This window comes from Lissotriton vulgaris, chromosome 1_1 (genome assembly GCF_964263255.1).
Source record: "Lissotriton vulgaris chromosome 1_1, aLisVul1.2, whole genome shotgun sequence".
NCBI classification, from domain to species: domain Eukaryota; kingdom Metazoa; phylum Chordata; class Amphibia; order Caudata; family Salamandridae; genus Lissotriton; species Lissotriton vulgaris.
The window spans coordinates 1,014,505,264-1,014,522,785 of NC_141685.1; the positions used below are offsets into that span (position 1 = coordinate 1,014,505,264).

The 17,522-nt window shown below is 48.5% G+C and overlaps 1 protein-coding gene across 1 annotated transcript in view; it reads right to left on the reverse strand.

Moving 5' to 3' along the window:
• ATP13A1 (ATPase 13A1) overlaps positions 1 to 17,522 on the reverse strand; it is a 446,812-nt gene that overhangs the window by 16,068 nt on the left and 413,222 nt on the right. The window contains exon 25 of the mRNA XM_086961461.1: positions 10,911 to 11,054. Within this exon, the coding sequence (XP_086817587.1) occupies positions 10,911 to 11,054 (144 nt within the window). The remainder of the gene's footprint in view (positions 1 to 10,910; positions 11,055 to 17,522) is intronic.

The window sequence follows — 17,522 nt, forward strand, 5'->3', positions numbered from 1 at the left end:
GGTAGCTGTACCTGCTGAGCAGGTCCGCCATCTGATTGTCTTTGCCTGGGAGGTGTTCTGCCATGAGGAAGATGTTTCTCTGAATGACCCACTTCCACATGCTCTGAGCCAGATGAGACAGCTGTGGAGAGTGTGTTCCTCCCTGCTTCTGAATGTAGCACATCGCCGTCATGTTGTCCGTCCGGATCAACACGACCTTGCTGCACAGATGTACTTTGAAGGCTTTTAGTGCCATGAAGATCGCCATCAGTTCCAGAACATTGATGTGCATCTTCCTTTGCTGTGGTGTACATAGTCCCTGCACAGTGTAATGGAGTACATGAGCTCCCCATCCGTGGAGAGAAGCGTCCGTCGTCAGGATGATCTGTGGCACAGGCTCTTGGAACGGTCGTCCCTTGCAAAGTTTTCGTGGATTTCACCAATGCAGAGAGTTGTATGCCCGACCGCTCACCAACACTAGGTCTTTCAACTGTCCGGGAGCCTGAGTCCACTGACGTGCTAAGCACTCCTGAAGCGGACGCATATGTAGTCTCGCGTGCGGGACTATGGAGATGTAGGAGGCCATCATGCCTATCAACTGCATGAACACTCGCGCTGGAAGCGAGTGTTGAGGTCTGAATCTTTGTATCAGCGATTGAATGCTGTTGACCCTCACTGAATTTGGCTGTGCTGTGGCTGCCAGAGTATTTATCGTCGCACCCAGATACTGCCGTATGTGGGCGGGTTGCAGGAGGGACTGGGTAATTCAGTGAGAATCCCAGATCGTGAAGAAGGTGAATGGTGTGGGACATGTGGGCGGCACACTGCTGGGCCGACTTTGCCTGGACGAGCCAGTCGTCCAGATAAGGGTAGACATGAATGTTTTGTCTCCTTAGGTGCGCTGCCACTGTCGCCAGGCACTTGGTAAACACCCTGGGTGCCGTGGTGACCCCGAAAGGCATAACCTTGAACTGGTAATGTTGGTTTTGGATGGTGAACCGGAGGTATTTTTTGTGTGACGGGTGCAGCGGAATGTGAAAATACGCATCTTTTAGGTCTAAAGTTGCGAGAAAATCCCCCTGACTGAGCAACGGGAGTACTTGCTGCAGGGTCAGCATGTGAAAGTGCTCCGATAGGATGTACTGATTGAGGGGTCTGAGGTCCAGTATGGGTCTGAGGGACCCGTCCTTTTTTGGTATCAAGAAGTACAGTGAGTAAACTCCTGTGCCTCTTTCTTCTACAGGCACGAGCTCGATTGCCCCTTTTTGTAGCATGACGAGTACCTCCTGCTGCAATAAGTGCAAGTGCTCGTTGGACATAGGACGGTGTCTTGGAGGCATGTTGGGTGGAGTGGATGTTAACTCCAGACAATAACCGTACTGTATGAGCTGTGTGACCCACCTGTCTGTGGTGATGGATTTCCAGACTGGCAGGAACCGTTGAAGTCTCCCCCCGACCGGTGTTGCGTGGTCTGGGGGCAGTGACAAGGCGTCACTGTTTGTTGGTGGCAGAGGGTCTGGAGTTGTTGTTTCCACGACCCCTGCCTTTGGCGCTGTTCCCACGATATTCACCTCGACTTTGTTTGGTGTATGTGGACTGTGTGTTGCCTTTATAGTACTGCGTGGTTTGGGAGAGCTGGCCTCTGGAAACACCTCTAGTGCTTGAGCGACTAAAAGAACCACCCCTGAATTGCTGGGACTGCAAGGCCCCCATGGACTTAGCAGTTTCAGTGTCCTTCTTTATCTTTTCCAAGGTGGTGTCCACCTCTGGGCCAAACAAGTGATCAGGGTTTACTGTTTGATTATGAATGGTGGTCTGGATCTCTGGCTTAAATCCTGAGATTCTGAGCCAGGCATGTCGTCTCAGCATGACGCTAGTGTTGACAGCTCTGGCCGCGGTGTCAGCCGCGCCTAGCGCACATTTAATAGAAGCATTGGATATTAGCTTCCTCTCTTGGATGAGCATCTCAGCTGCCTCCTTGTATTCGTCTGGCAGGTGCTGCAACAGGGTCTCCAGTGTGTCATAGTGTGCCCTGTCATACCTCGCTAGAAGTGCTTGTGTATTTGAAATGCGCCAGATATTGGCCGCTTGGGCTGCCACCCTTTTCCCCGATGCCTCAAACATCTTAGATTCTTTATCTGGGGGAGGAGCATCACCCGTTGTCTGAGAATAAGCCCTCTTCCGGGCATTTGAAACAACAAGAGAGTCCAAAGGTAACTGTCCCTTGATGTAAGTTGGGTCAGTAGGCGCCGGTTTGTACTTCTTCTCAATCCTAGGGTTTATCACCCTGGCTCTGGTAATCTCTTTAAATATCTCCCCAGCATGTTTCAAGACACCCTTCAACATAGGCAGAGTCTTGACAGTTTTCTCTGAGACGGAATAGGTGTCAAAAAGAAAGTCCACTTCAATGGGGTCAGCATGGAGCTGGACGTCATGATTTTTAGCCGCCCGTTCAATGAGGGCATTAAACGCCGCTGAATCCTCTGTAGGCGACGTTTTCACAGCATAGAGTTGAGTGTCTGGGGCAGAGTGAGGATCACCTGGGTCAGTGCCAGCTGCCCAGGGTTCATTGGTATCTTCAGGGTCTGTGTAGACAGGATAGCTGTACTCATCCTCATCATCACCTTCCCCAGCGTCCACGTCAGAGTAAGTGGGTGACACATCATGGCCATGTGGAGAAAGTGGTTCCACAAGAACAGGAGTTGAAGTGGAATCCTTTTTCTTTAAAGGAATTTTGTAGGACTCCATTGGCTGTTCCGGGGCAATTTTCCGTTTGTGGAGGGAAAGTCTGCCCGTTCGACATCGATGAAGTGTTCTTGTTGTTCTTCCAACGAAGATTGTCGATGCTTTAAGGTTGGGACCACTGTCGTCTACTTCGGCACGAGGGTACCTTCTCGGGCACGCTGGCGCCCATCCTAGGGGTGAAAGCCTTCGGCGCCACTTTCGGCGGCAACGTGAAGTGAATGGGCGCCGACGCTTTGTGAGGTTTCTCGACCGGCTTCGAAGGTGTAGGATTTTTCGGGCCGACAGTCGAGGCCTTTTCCTTGATGGGCTTGAGGGAGTCCGCCACCTGCTTTGGAAAAGCGGCGGACGGCCGCGCCGAGTCGATGGGATCCTTCGAGGCACCACTAGACGTGGACTCGTGGGTCGTGCCGCTCTTGGCCTTGTCTTGTTGACGCGGAGTCTCGAGAACCTTCGGATCACCGAGTCCTTTGTTGGTGTCGACCGTCTTCGGCGCCGATTTACTCGGCTCAACCACTTTGACCTTTGTCTTCGGCGTGGCAGACTTTGTCGTGGCAGACTTCGTCTCGACGCCCTTGACCTGTGTCTTCGGATCGACAACACCCTTCTGCTTCGTCGGCTCCGAGGCCTTCGATCCGACTAAAGTAATGTGCACTTTCGGTTTCGAGGGGGCACCAGTGCTTTCGCTTGCGTCGAGACCGTTGGTTTCGATTTTGCAGGGTGCGGCTCAATAGTAATGTCCGAAGGCGTGGCCGTAGAACCCATTGTAAGATCTTGGGTAAGGCCTAGTGGCGATCACTCGACCTGAGCCTGTTGAAGCGCTATGGCCCCAATGTCAGTTTGTGTGCATTGCTTCTCGCTCGAGCTATCTTCCATGGCCCCAAAGGCCCGTCGTCGTCTCCTATCTAGTCAACGACTTCTTCCGGTTCGAACAGTTCAGCGTCCGCGTCGTAGTTATAATCTACCTCAGACGCGGGATTCGACAGGTTTTCACCAACTTCCCGGTCAGCTCCCTCATCATCCCCAGCATCGAAGATGTCCACAGGCGCCGGTGCAGTGTGCTGGGCCTCCTGGCGCGCAGCTCGTCGATTCTTAAGCGTCTTCTTTGATCTGAAACGGGAACAAGCCATGCAACTGGCTTCATCATGATCCGGCGACAGACACTTGTTGCACACCGGGTGGACGTCGATGTGGGGGTACTTGGAGTTGCACACGGGACATCTCTTGAACGGGCTCCGTTCCATGATGATCAGTCGATAGGGTCTGTGGCGTCGACTGAGCCCTCCGCGCCGAAAGCACGCGGTTCTCTGGAATCCGGCTCGGAACCGAGCAGGAAGAATCAGGCACCGAACGCAAGACTATACCGGCGAAGAAAACTAAAGACCTTTAGGCCTTAAGAAAGTTTTTTACCGATTCCAACTAGAGGAACCAATATACATCTGAACCCAATGGCGGAAAAAAACAATCTGAGGATGGAGTCGATGCCCATGCGCACTGAAGTCCAGGGGAGGAGCCACCTATCTCGCGATACTTCGAAGACTCTTCCAGGACAACAATGTGCGATCATTCGGACCCAACACTAGGCGGCGATTTATGCACAGATATGAATTCAGCAGCCCACATGCCTCGAACCCTGGACTCGCCATTCGAGAAGATATGCCTGCAAATGCACCATGTCCAGAACCGCTCCAATGAAAGGGAGCGTAAGAGAGGGAGTTGGGTGTGATTTCGGCACGTTGATAGTGAACCTCAGTAAATGCAGAAGGTCCGCCGCAGTTTGGAAGTGGGAGAGAACAGCCAGTCGTCACAATAGGGAAAGACTGGCACCCCTGATCTCCGTAGATGAGCTGCAACCATTGCCATCACCTTGGTGAACAACCAAGGGGCGCTAGTAAGGCCAAAAGAGAGCACAGCAAACAAAGTGCTTGTGGCTCACCATGAATCACAGGTAACGCCTGTGGGCAGGCAGGAAGGGAATGTGGAAATCTGAGTCCTGCATGCCTAACTATCATCCAGTCTCCTAGCTCCAGGGCAGACTAGAAATGAGCGAGTGTGAGCATTTTGAACTTCTCCTTGAGGAAGAAATTGAGAGGGCGCAAGTCTAGGATAAGGGGTAGGGCTTTGTCCTTCTTGGGCACCATAAATTAGCGAGATTAGCAACCACAACCTACTTCTGGTATGAGCACCCTATCTATGGTTCCCTTGGCTAAGAGAGCAGTCACTTCCTGGCGGAGAAGAGATAGGTGGTCCTCTGTAATTCTGTTACAAGCAGGTGGCATGGAGAAAGGGGTAGTCATGAAGGGGAGTGATAGCCCCTTGGGGCGATCTGCAAAACCCACCGGTCTGTGATGGACAGTCAGTGGGGCAGGTGGATCCTGCCTCCCACTGGGTACCCATGACGCAATTCGTATGCATGTCATTGCTGGAACCGGGAAAGTTCTCCCATTTGCTGGTAGGTCCCGATTATTCCAGATGCAAGCCGGATTTACTCCAGAGTTATCGCACCTTGGGATACTTCTCTACTGGTTCCAGACGCCTTCACCCTGACTTTGGTTCCCTTTGGAGCTAACAAGCCTCCCTTTGGACTAATTGTCGACCTGGACGCTTTTGCCTCCACTCCAGCCTCTCTTGGTTAACACATGATTCTCTTCCATGCACACCAGACCGTAGTGAATCATTAACGTCTCCTTGCTTCCTTCTTTCTGTAATTGTTGTGTACATTTTACATAATAGTCTATGAATATTACCTGTTAAGACAACGTTGTCTGTTTAAACATGATGGTAAGAGGGCAAACTATAAATGTTTGGAGGCTGTGGTTGCCGGTGGACTTGCCTGACTTTTGGCTGCCCAACCCACGAGGTCTGTGGTACTGAAGAGACAGGAGAAAGGAGCCAAACGGCATGCCCGTAAGCGCTTGGACATCCCCAGAAAAACCAGTCATCCTCAACGAGGGGAGGCGCTGGGCACTGTAGACAAAACAACTCTGCCCAGTGATTCAGTGGTGTCTAGTCCATAGCGTCCCTTCGGTCGACAACCGCCTGCAAAAGTACAGACCATTGGCAGCACCTGCACAACCGTATTCCACAGAGAGTGGGAATGCAGTGGTCACAGACGGCAGTGTCAGGCTGGAGGAAGAAAACCTTCTTGCCTAAGTTGCACAGCCTCTTGGATTCTAGATCTGGTGGTGCCATTGGAATGCGCCAGGATTTACGTGAAAAATGGAGGCTTGGACCACCAAGCTCTCTGGAGTAGGGTTGTGCGTGAGGAAGTTGGGTCCCCTGGGATGGGGCAGTGGCGGCGGGCATTAGTCCTGTTCACATGAGCCCCAGTGTTGGGCTTGGACCAAGTTACAAGCAGGACTTCAATAACCGCTTCATTAAACTGGAGAAGCCGTTCATAGGACACTCCAGGTTGAAACACTTCTGTCAAAATCTTAGTCTTGACTGCCAACGAGGGCAAGCTAAGGTCCAGGACCACTGCCGCCCTCCTAAACACCATTGCAAATGACCCCCCTCCTCTGTAGCCAAGGTAGGGGGAGAAAGAATGCCAGCATCTGAAGTATTGAGTCCGCTGGCTTCCGACAGATTCTTACACCTGTCCATGTTTGTGTCATAGGCTACTATTTTTCGGGGTCTAGTGACCCTCCCATTCCTCCCCAAATCCTAGACCATAAGAATAGGACTCAAGCTCTGGCCTGGAAAACATGGATCCAGTCGGCATTGGGCGACGCCCCTCAGGCTCCATGTCAGAGTGGGGATGAGAATGGGGACAGCGCCTGCATCAGCACTGTGGAAGGTCAAGGTGGCACAACTGGCGCTGGTTCGGATCCAAGTGTGGATCCAAGTGGCCAGGCTGGAGCGGCCAGCATGGGCCCTTCCTGAACCCACAGGCCCGAAGGCATAGCCTCATAAAATTATTTTAAGTGGCTGGGCTTGCTCCGGCCCCTGGAAACTCTGGGAGGCACGGAGACGGCCTAGAGACTGGCTCTACCATGTAGCCAAGCCTCAAATGTCAACGCTCCCTTGTCTCGTAAGACGATGGACAAGAAGCCGAAGACCTTTTCAACTTCCTCTTGTGGTGTGATTTACCCAAATGACCAGACTAGTTCAAGTGCAACGAGGATCTCACACTCTGCGACCACTCCCGGGACCTTCCTCTCAACCGGGCTCGGGATCGTTGCGGCCTTGCACGTAGAGACAGCCAGGAGCTTGAGGGATCCCTCAAGGCCTGCAGGTTCATTGCGCGGCAATCTGAGCAGGCCTTCGGATCGTGCTTGCGCTTGAGGCACCAAAGGCGGTGGTGCCTGTATAGGTACCGTGCAGGTCTCTTCCGGCGTGGGCATCGCCACCTACTGGGGTGCAGGGGTATGACTAGAGTAAAATTTCCAGAACCTGTGTGGTGCCTGGAGATAATTCAAAAGGTCAGGAATATGTGGCTATAAGTCTCTATCAGATCAACAGAACAGTAATCACCCATATCAACCAAATGGCAGCACTCAGGAAATGTTAAATCAGTAGCCCCTTGTTGATAAAGTGTTTGTGGAATTTTTAAAGACAGTCATATCTCTATCTTCCTCATTTCAGTGTCTGGGTCTACATCCTCCACCCACAGATATTCTGGCACTACACTTCCAATATCTGAGCAGACTATATTTATATTCCATCTTGTGCTATGCTAGATACAGGGGTATCCAAAATGGATTCCACTGGCTCAGTAGTCAGAGCCAAACTACCAGACATTTGTTACATGCTTATTGTACGCGCACAAGCTCTGGACAAACACACAGGATGCCAGTACCAGGTTCTGAGGTTTGTATCATCAGGAGTGACAAAATGGTTCAACCTAGTCATTTCCGTGGATATTATCAGTCATGGCAGCAGCAGCATCCTTAGCACTTTCATTATGGTCATAATCTCCCAATTGATCATCCGCTTGTCGATCTGGCAAAATATCAGTACCTAAAGACGCCTCGTCATTCTGAATATCTTCATGAAGAATCTTTGGGAAAGTCTGGAGAGGAACTGGTAGAACAGACCTGGGAAGTTGTACAGGTGGAGCCTGCTATGCTGGAGGGATTAGAGGAATAAGGTGCAGGACAGGAGGATGCAGAGAGGACACTCATTCCTGATAAAGGTATTGTAGGGAAACTGGTGGAGACATGCCTTTTATGTCCTGTACCACGCTGTGCAAGAGTTACTTGAACTATATGCAAAACTGCTCAATAGCCCCGGAGGTGACGCAATTCTGCTAGAGCAACTGCTGCCTGGTGCCTATGCTTTTTCATGTACCAATTTTCCACATCATCTTCATTCTCCATATCTACATTATGGATGCAAAGCTCAGCGATTTTGTGATTTTCATGTCCATCAGTTTGGTCTCGATTAGAAGATGCATGCTGTAAGATCTTTGGTGGGTTGTGAAGGTAATGGACAAATGAGCAGAGACTGGAGAGGCGTAATGGAAGACTGAGGGGGAATTGCAAAAACTGATGACACAACATATGGTCTCTGATGAAGAAGTGGAGGCGGCGGAGGAAGTGGAGTTGAGGCTGGCAAAACTATAGGTGTAGATGGAGAATATGACCTGGAACAGTCAAGACCCGGGTGACTAAGAAATGCATCTCCTCTTCCTTTGCGGTGTTCTGGACATCAACATGCTCAGACGTCGAGCTCATGTGACGCCTTGATGCTGATCTGCTCCTCGGAAGCTCATCATTTGCGCCTCCTCAACGTTGAACCACTCCTCGACTTCGATAGGACTGCGTCTCGACGCCAACCTGCTCCTTGATGGCGAACTGCGGCTATGTATTGATGGCAGGTAAGCGGTCGACGCCGATCTACACCCATCTCGACATCGATCTTCTCTTTATCTGCATCTATCCATGTGTTGACAGTGAACAGGTCGCTTCCGTACCTGATCTCAACGTCAATGCCCTAGACGTAGACTGGGAATGAGAACGTTTTTGAGCAGGACACCTTTTGGGCTGTTCCACGTCCACCAGAAGTAGATGACAGAGCCTTGGTAGACGACTGACACTTCCTCACTCTGAAGGCTCACCTGCAGACTATCTGCTTCCTGCGCTGTTCTTCCATGCCCAGAAGGCAAATCTCCTTTATTTCAAAGGGTTTTTTCTCCTGGTGTACTCCCGGAAGGCTGGCTTCAAGCCCTGCAGCGCCTTCTCTGCTTGATGTCGGTGACTGACCCACATCTTGTATGCCTTTTGTGCACTTCCTGCAGTGATGATAATCTTCGGGAAGTTGACTTGCTGGACGACAACTAATACAGACATCATGGGGGTCTGTCTTGGCTGTCCTTCTCCCCCAGGAAGGGTATTTATGAAATAAATAGGGCATTTTAAAACGCACAAAAAAAAATCCTGTCAGAAAGTTGCACTAAATGCAAGGGAGAGTTGAAAAATCTATAATTAAGTCGTTTTCAATAAAAGTCAGGTGAATTTTGAAGAGAAGCCTTAGAAAGGCAGAGTTCAATGCTCCTAGGTCCGGTCAGGAGAAGCCGGAAAAAGAACTGAAGTAACTGCCACCTGCTGAGCATGATGGAATACTGAGGTCTCTGTGTTCTGTTCTTAAAGGCACAGTCTCTTTTTAGCCACATAATGATAGCCTATGAGGCTACTCTGTCCTACTTTATCTTTATCATAAAAAACGGTTTGTGAGGGAGATTTAGGCTGTTTACAAAAAAATTCTGAAATTATACACAAATGCTTTGTGCTGGCCATTTTTAGACTTCATGATGAAGAATTTGGCCATTGTAGCCTATGTATATAGGCTGCATAATATGTCTTTTTCTTAAGTGTTTTTACAGGCCTTATTGAAGAATGGCGAAATTCTGCACTTAAGATACATATTGAAGAAGTGCTCCAGGGTCCCCGAACGTTGCCAGGACTTTTCAGTGATTATAACTATACAAGGAAATCTCCTATGAGAGAAAAGCAAGAGCAGCCCTCACTGCACGGGACAGCAGCATGCCTTAAATGCCGGTAGAATCAGGCACAGGTGAGTTGCTCACTGAGGATTATGGGACATGCAGTCCTCAGCTGCAGAGGACAGTCTGTGAGCTGGTAAGAAGTGCAGGTTACCTCCTTAGGGAGGGCGCAGCAGGGAAAACAAGGCTTGCCCCAGCTCAGATGTTTAGAATCAGAAAGTGCTGCACTGATCAACTAGGAGAAAGTGGTTGATATCTTGACTAAGGGAAGCTTATCTTCTGTGGAACTTCTTTCATGAGGATGGGCCAATGTAGAAAAGCCTAAGGACATAATCCACTGCATGGAAAAAAACACACAGCAAGACCAAAGGAGAATGGACTTTTGGTAGGTGGAAGTGGGACCATTTTATTTTTCATACTTGAATCTTTGACGAGGTGTCCAGGAAGACTTGTATCAAACTTTGGGGACTTTTGGAGAACCAAAAAAACAGAGTTTCAGACCCCGATCTGGAGAACTTGCAATTTTGATATCAATTAATTTTAAACAAAAACACTGGCAAGACAGCATAATGGAGCAACAATATTTTTGTTTCAAACTTGCAATACTGCTTTGTTTGTGGCAAAAACGAATGCATTTCCACCTTGAAGTGGCTGTGTTAGAGATCCACAGTCAACACTAATGAAAGTTGAAATGGTTTCTTCCCAAGAATGTTTAATGGAGTTACTAGAATAGGAACATACTTAATAATTCCTTATACCTACATCAAACGTTCTTCACTTTTGTACCATTTTGTTCAGTATTGTTCAAGCTAAATTCGTTTGTGAATTTAAAGGGCTTTATGTTCAACTGTTATGTTGCGATGTGATGTTGCTCTACAATGAACCATCTCCAATGTTCTCAGAGGAAGGCACCGCAGTTAGCGAAGCTGCCAAGGGCACTGCAAGGATTCCTCACAGTAACCTATTTATGGATTAGAAATTATTCCTACACCTGCAAAGAGGCATTTTAAAGGGAAAATATGGAATATATTTTGAGAGCATATGCAAAGCTACACTCGTCCTTTGATTACTCTCTGTGCTGGCTGGCAGGGTTGGTGCCTCCAATGCTTACAAAATTGGAATTAGGTGCAGCCAATCTAGTTCCAACCCCGATATGTAGCATTTGAATTACATCAGAAAGCCAGTGACAAGTTATTATGATGTGCATGACTTTTCTTCCATATTAAACCACAAAGTGTATTCTTACCGCCATAGGGATGTCCACCAGACCAAACTGCTCATTGAATTCAGGAGAGGATCCTGACAGAAGTCCAACAATGGCAAGGCCCGATAGGATTATACTCCATAGCAAAGGCTTGTTCTCTCGTAAACTTTCCATGAATGGATGGCCCTGAAATAAAATGAACAGGAGGTCTGAGAAAGCAGCGATAAATGCTTAAGCTATTGCTCACCCAGGAGGGAGGAATTCTATAAATCGGTCCCCAAAAAGTCGTAAGTGGCAATGAATAGAGGGTGGGGTAAAAGAGAATTGCCTTAGTGTTGAACATTTATTGTAGTTGGGTAACATTTGTGAATCTTTGAGAATCAGCATAGAGTGAATGTGTTAGACTTATCAAACAATGATTGGTCAGTATATTTAAAGAAAGTTAGTTACCTTCAGTAACAATCTTGCTGAGTGGATACTCTACCGGCAAATTCCTCACCTTTTGAATATTTTAGGTGCCAGAATGGATACTGGAACATTTTTACAGCTTTTCTCTGCCGGTATGGGGCAATGGCTCCACAACAGCCCTCGAAAATATAACATTGTGAAGTGACCAACGATAAAGCGCTGATGTCTTGACGTCAGTTACTCATCCATTTTCCCCCCATGTAAAACAGGTGAAAGGACAAGACAATACAACTATATGTACGTACTGGACCTAAATGATTTGAAACCTTATTATCCTAGATTTCTTATGACCATCCTTCAAGACAGAGGTAGGGAAAATCAGTGAGCAATGTTGAGGTTGACAGAATATCCAGGAGAAGGTTTCACAAGGCAAGCAAAATTTCCTTCGGACCGATACTTTTACTGACATTCTTCACCATTTAAATAGATCATGAAGCAGTACAACACTAGGCAAAAGGACCTGTAGGGCAAGTAAGTCCTGATAACCGAAAGAGGAAAAGGGCCATCCCATCACATGTCCAAATGTAAGCAGTAGTGCTTCGCAAAAGCCCATGTTGGTACTCTGCAGCATACCGGCAAAGCAACTTCCCTCACTAATGCCACAGTGGAAATACTTGGCCCTGGTGGAACAGGCCTGATGGTTCTTTACGTGCTAGAGCACAGCGCATTTTAATGCACAGGAGTATCCACCTCAGTAACAAATTAATTTTTTTAACAGATTTTCCCTTCCTGCTGTCTGCGTCCCACACATGAAGCTGCTCAACAACTCTGAAATCTATGATGCGATCAAAATGAAAAAGTTACTTTCTTTTCTATACAAGCCTTCGAGATGAGCAATCGGACTGACATTGACAGAGTAATGAAGTACCAAAACATAAGATTCCAGTTTATCAACTTTCCCTATATCAAAACCATCAAATGTGGGGTCGGCGAATTGGTGAGAAATCTGCAGATAGAGTATCCACTAGCAAGATCGTTATTGCAGGTGAGGATTAGGTTACTTACACTATAAGCATCTGTTCTTGGCATGTAGTGCTGTAGATTCACATGCTGTGCATAAGTTTATTTTAATAGATTTATGTATTTGAAAGGTTTTATATAGCTCTGGCTAGACCCGTGGGTATCAAAGTGCTTTACAGGAGCAGACGCAGTACAGGAAATGCAAACATTTGCTCTGGGCAAAGCATAAGCAATCAATTACAAAACCACAATCGAATTAGAAATAAAAAAGGGACGGGGAGAAGAAATTTAAATGAGGGGAGGGAATAAGGGTAAGACATGGACAGTCAAATGAAACACAGCAATTGGATTCTGAATAAAGAGGGACGGGGATGGGCAAATTACATGAGAGGAGGGAATAAGGTAAAGCAATTTTACACTGTAATAAAAACACGCAGGTGGAGGTCAACCATTTGAGTAAAGTGGGGGGCCCAAAAATCTGGGCGGAGTAACGTGAGATGAACAGCTTAGGAATATAAGTGAAGGTGAACGAGCTTAAGGAGCAGAAGAGAGAAACGACAGAAGAGATTGTAGGAAGTGATGGGGGAAATGGAAAGAGGACATGGGGAGGGGGTAGACTGGGGGACAAGTCGAAGTTAGGAGGGTAGATGTGTAATGCCGAGGGAGAGGAGAGAGCAAGGGGGAGCACGAAGGATCATCAGTAAAGGGGAGGTAGAGAGTAGGTTCAGAGGAGGAATTAAGGACCAAAGTATTTGTCGAGGAGGTGAGATTTAAGGTCTTTTTTAAAGCTGAAGTAGGAGGGGTTACAGCGCAGGCCCTTAAGAGAGTTCCAGATATTCGGGGGGGTTCCCGGAGAAGGAGCGAGATTGGGTGGATTTCTTTTTAAACAGAGGGGGGACGAGGAGGAGAGCATTGGTGCTTCTTATCGGTTGGGAGCAACCTTCTTTGTTGAGTTTGTTTGTAATGTAAGAAGGGGTTTGCAGGTAAAGAGCTGTGTGTGTAATGCATGCAGTCTTGTAGAGGCATCTTCCTTCAATGGGTAGCCAAATGAGGACTTTGAGGGTCGGAGAGATATGGTCAAATCTTTTACAGTCAGTTATGAGCCTAGCCGCCAAGTGGAGCACAGCTCTAAGGGGGGCTAAGTGTACTTTAGGGGTTCCGGTCAGGATAGCATTGCCATAGTAGAGTTTGAAGAGAACTAGAGATTGAACAACCCATTTGAAGTCGTCTAATGGAATGAAGGGTTTGATTTTCTTGAGGTGTCGGAGAGTGAAAAGAGCTCCTTTGGCTGAGTTTTTTATATGGTCATTGAGAGTGAGGTTTTTATCAAGAGTGAAACCAAGTGATTTTGCAGAGTTGGATACGGAGAGCGAGCAATTGAGGGCATTAAGGTCCAAGATCCAGCTTTGGATGGGGAATCGGTTGTTTTTTGGAGAAAAGAGAATAATTTCAGTTTTTTAGGGTTCAGTTGAGATGGTTAGAGAAGAACCAGGCTTGTATCTTACTCAAGGTGTTGTTGATATGAAGTATGGCTGAATGGGATCTAATCTTGTAGCTGAGTTGGGTATCATTGGCATAAAGATGGTAGTTGGTTCCATCTTTTTTCAAAAGGAGGGTAAGGAACAAGTTACTTACCTTCGGTAACGCTTTTTCTGGTAGATACAATATCTGCCTGTGGATTCCTCACCTTGTGAATATCCCCCTTGCGTCAGCAACATTCGGAAATTCTTTTGTAGCCTCGCGCCGACGTGGACTCGGACGTCATAGAGACACGACATCGCTCGCGACTCTGCTGACGTCACCGACGCCTACAATAGGCCCACGCCGGGGTGATGACATCAGTTCCGCCCTTTTTTCCGTGCCATCGAGGCACACGGACGGACCAATGACAGTAGATATATACAAAGTATACACAGTACACAATAGTCAAGGCAAAACACACAGTGCAAAGCAAATGCAGGAAAGCAATTGAAACATTTCATTGACATCAAAATAAATATACATAACAGTACAATAACTCTGGCATAGAAGAGTGGACAACGGGGAGGCGGGTGGGTCAGTGAGGAATCCACAGGCAGGTATTGTATCTACCAGAAAAAGCGTTACCGAAGGTAAGTAACTTGTTCTTCTGATAGATACATCTGCCGTGTGGATTCCTCACCAGGCTTACACAATTCACATCTAGCGCCAAGATACTCCTCGGAGTGATAGAGCGCTATACAAAAACCACATCAAATCAAATCAAATCAAATCAAATCAAATAGAGTCCCACAGCAGTCCCCACTCCCGGAGGAGGGTGTCCACTCTTCTAAACCAGGAAATCCTGAAGGACAGAGCGAGCAAAGTGACCGTCCCTCCTCACTTCGGAATCCTAGCAGTAATGCTTCGCGAAAGTGTGGAGGGAAGACCAAGTTGCCGCTCTACAAATATCCTCAACAGGCACACCTCTAGCCAACGCTGAGGTCGAAGACTTAGCTCTTGTAGAATGAGCCCTTATACCGTCTGGTGGTTCCTTACCGGCCAAAGAGTAGCAGATCTTAATGCAGAGAACGATCCATCTTGATAGGGTTCTTTTATGGACCGCCTTCCCCTTCTTGCAACCAGCAATCCCAACGAAAAGCTAGTCCTCCAAACGAAAATCCTTGGATCTGTCCAAGTAAAAGGAAACCGCCCTCTTAGGGTCCAGACGGTGCAGTCTCTCTTCCTCCTTAGAAGGGTGAGGGGGAGGATAAAAGGAAGGTAGGGTAATGGACTGACCCAAATGGAAAGGAGTCACCACCTTAGGCAGAAAAGCAGCCCTGGTCCTGAGAACCATTCGATCAGCATGAATGGTCAGGAAAGGGGGCTTAGAACTCAGAGCTTGAAGCTCACTTACCCTCCTTGCCGAGGTTATTGCAACGAGGAAGACTGTTTTAAAAGTAAGAAGCCTCATGGGACATTTGTGAAGAGGCTCAAATGGAGCACCCATCAGAAAGGACAAAACAAGATTTAAATCCCACTGAGGCACAATAAAAGGAGAAGGAGGAAACTTATTTGTGAGGCCCTTCAAAAATCTCAAGACCACGGGAGATTTAAAAAGAGACGGCTGGTCAGGCAAGCAGAGAAAAGCCGACAGCGCCGAAAGGTAGCCCTTCACAGTAGCAACAGCAAGCCCCTGTTCCGCCAGAGAAAGGGCAAACTGGAGAACATCAGACAAATGGGCTCTCACAGGGTCAATAGACTTCTCCCTACACCACTCAACAAATTTCGACCATCTATAAGAATAAATGGACTTAGTGGAGTCACGCCTGGCGGATAAGATGACATCCACAACGTCAGGCGGGAGGGAAAAGGAATTCAGGTTGCCCCGCTCAATCTCCAGGCATGAAAGTGTAATGTCTGGAGGTGGGGGTGTAGAACCTGCCCCTCCATCTGAGAGAAGAGGTCTGCCCTGAGAGGGAGACGGAGCGGCCGGTGAGAGGAGAGGTGGAGAAGATCTGAGTACCACACCCTTCTTGGCCAATCCAGGGCGACCAATATAACTTGGGCCCGGTCTTGGCGAATCTTCCTCAGAACCCGAGGAATCAAGGGTATGGGAGGAAACGCGTAAAGGAGTTGATTTCCCCAACTCAACTGAAACGCATCCCCCAAGGCTCCTTGCATCGAATACTGGAGACTGCAGAATGACGGGCAGTGAGCATTCTCGCAAGTGGCAAACAGGTCCACCGAGGAGTCCCCCACATCCGAAAGATGTTGTGAACCACCTCCGGGTGAAGCCTCCACTCGTGGTCGGCAGAAAACTGCCGACTGAGACCGTCTGCTCGAACATTCAGAACTCCGGCCAGATGATTTGCCATCAGACAAATCTGATGGTCCTGAACCCAGGACCAGAGACGCAGTGCCTCTCTGCAGAGACACTGCGATCCCACTCCTCCCTGTTTGTTGATGTACCACATCGCGGTTGTGTTGTCCGTCAGGACTTGAACTGACTGACCGCGAAGGGAAGGAAGGAAGGCCTTGGGCGCTAAACGAATCGCCCGCAATTTCAGAAGGTTGATGTGAAGCAACCTTTCCTCTGGAGACCAAAGACCCTTGACCTCCAGATCCCCCAGATGAGCACCCCACCCTAGAGTGGATGCATCCGATATCACAGTGGCCACCGGAGGAGGCAGATGAAAAGGCTTCCCCTGAGACAGGTTGCCTTCCACGCCCCACCAAGACAGATCCGCTGCAGTTTCTCTGGAGATCTTCACTGACTCCCTGAGATCTCTGTTGTGCTGATACCACTGCCTGCGGAGGCACCACTGGAGAGCCCTCATGTGCCAGCGTGCATGGTTGACCAGGAGAATGCAAGAAGCCATCAGACCGAGCAGGCGAAGGACCTTCAGGACTGGAACAACCGCTCCATTGTAAAATAAAGGGACCATTTCCTGTATGTTGCGAATCCTTTGAGGTGGAGGGAATGCACGACATACAGTTGTGTCCAGTACAGCACCAATGAACAGGTTGCGCTGGGAGGGCACCAGGTGAGATTTGGGTACATTTATCGAAAAACCCAACCTGTACAACAACTGGGTTGTCTCCTGCAGATGATGAAGCACAATCTCTGACTACTCCGCTTTGATCAGCCAGTCGTCCAGATAGGGGAATACAGGAATCCCCGATCTTCTGAGATGCGCCGCCACCACTGCCATCACCTTGGTGAAGACTCGAGGCGCAGTATTAAGTCCAAACGGAAGGACCGCAAACTGATAGTGCTGCGATCCCACCGTAAAACGTAGATACTTTCTGTGCGACTTCAGGATGGGGATGTGGAAATACGCATCCTGCAAGTCGAGCGACACCATCCAGTCTTCTTCCAGCAGAGCCTGAAGAACCTGAGCAAGGGTGAGCATCTTGAATTTCTCCTGCTTCAGGTAAAAATTCAAGATCCTGAGATCCAGGATAGGACGAAGCCTGCCATCCTTCTTGGGAATCAGGAAATACCGGGAGTAGCATCCCTGACCCCTTTCCCGCTCTGGGACCACCTCTATCGCACCTTTCCTCAAAAGAGTTTGGACTTCCCCCTGAAGGAGAAACAGATGTTCCTCTGATCAATACCCTTGGCAAGGAGGGTAATTGGGAGGGAATTCCCGAAAGGGAAGGGCATACCCATTTTCTATGAGATTGGGAATCGGTTACATCAGATCTTTGGGTTCTCAATCTCGTAGAAAGTGGGTAAGCCGGCCCCCCACTGGGCCTACATGA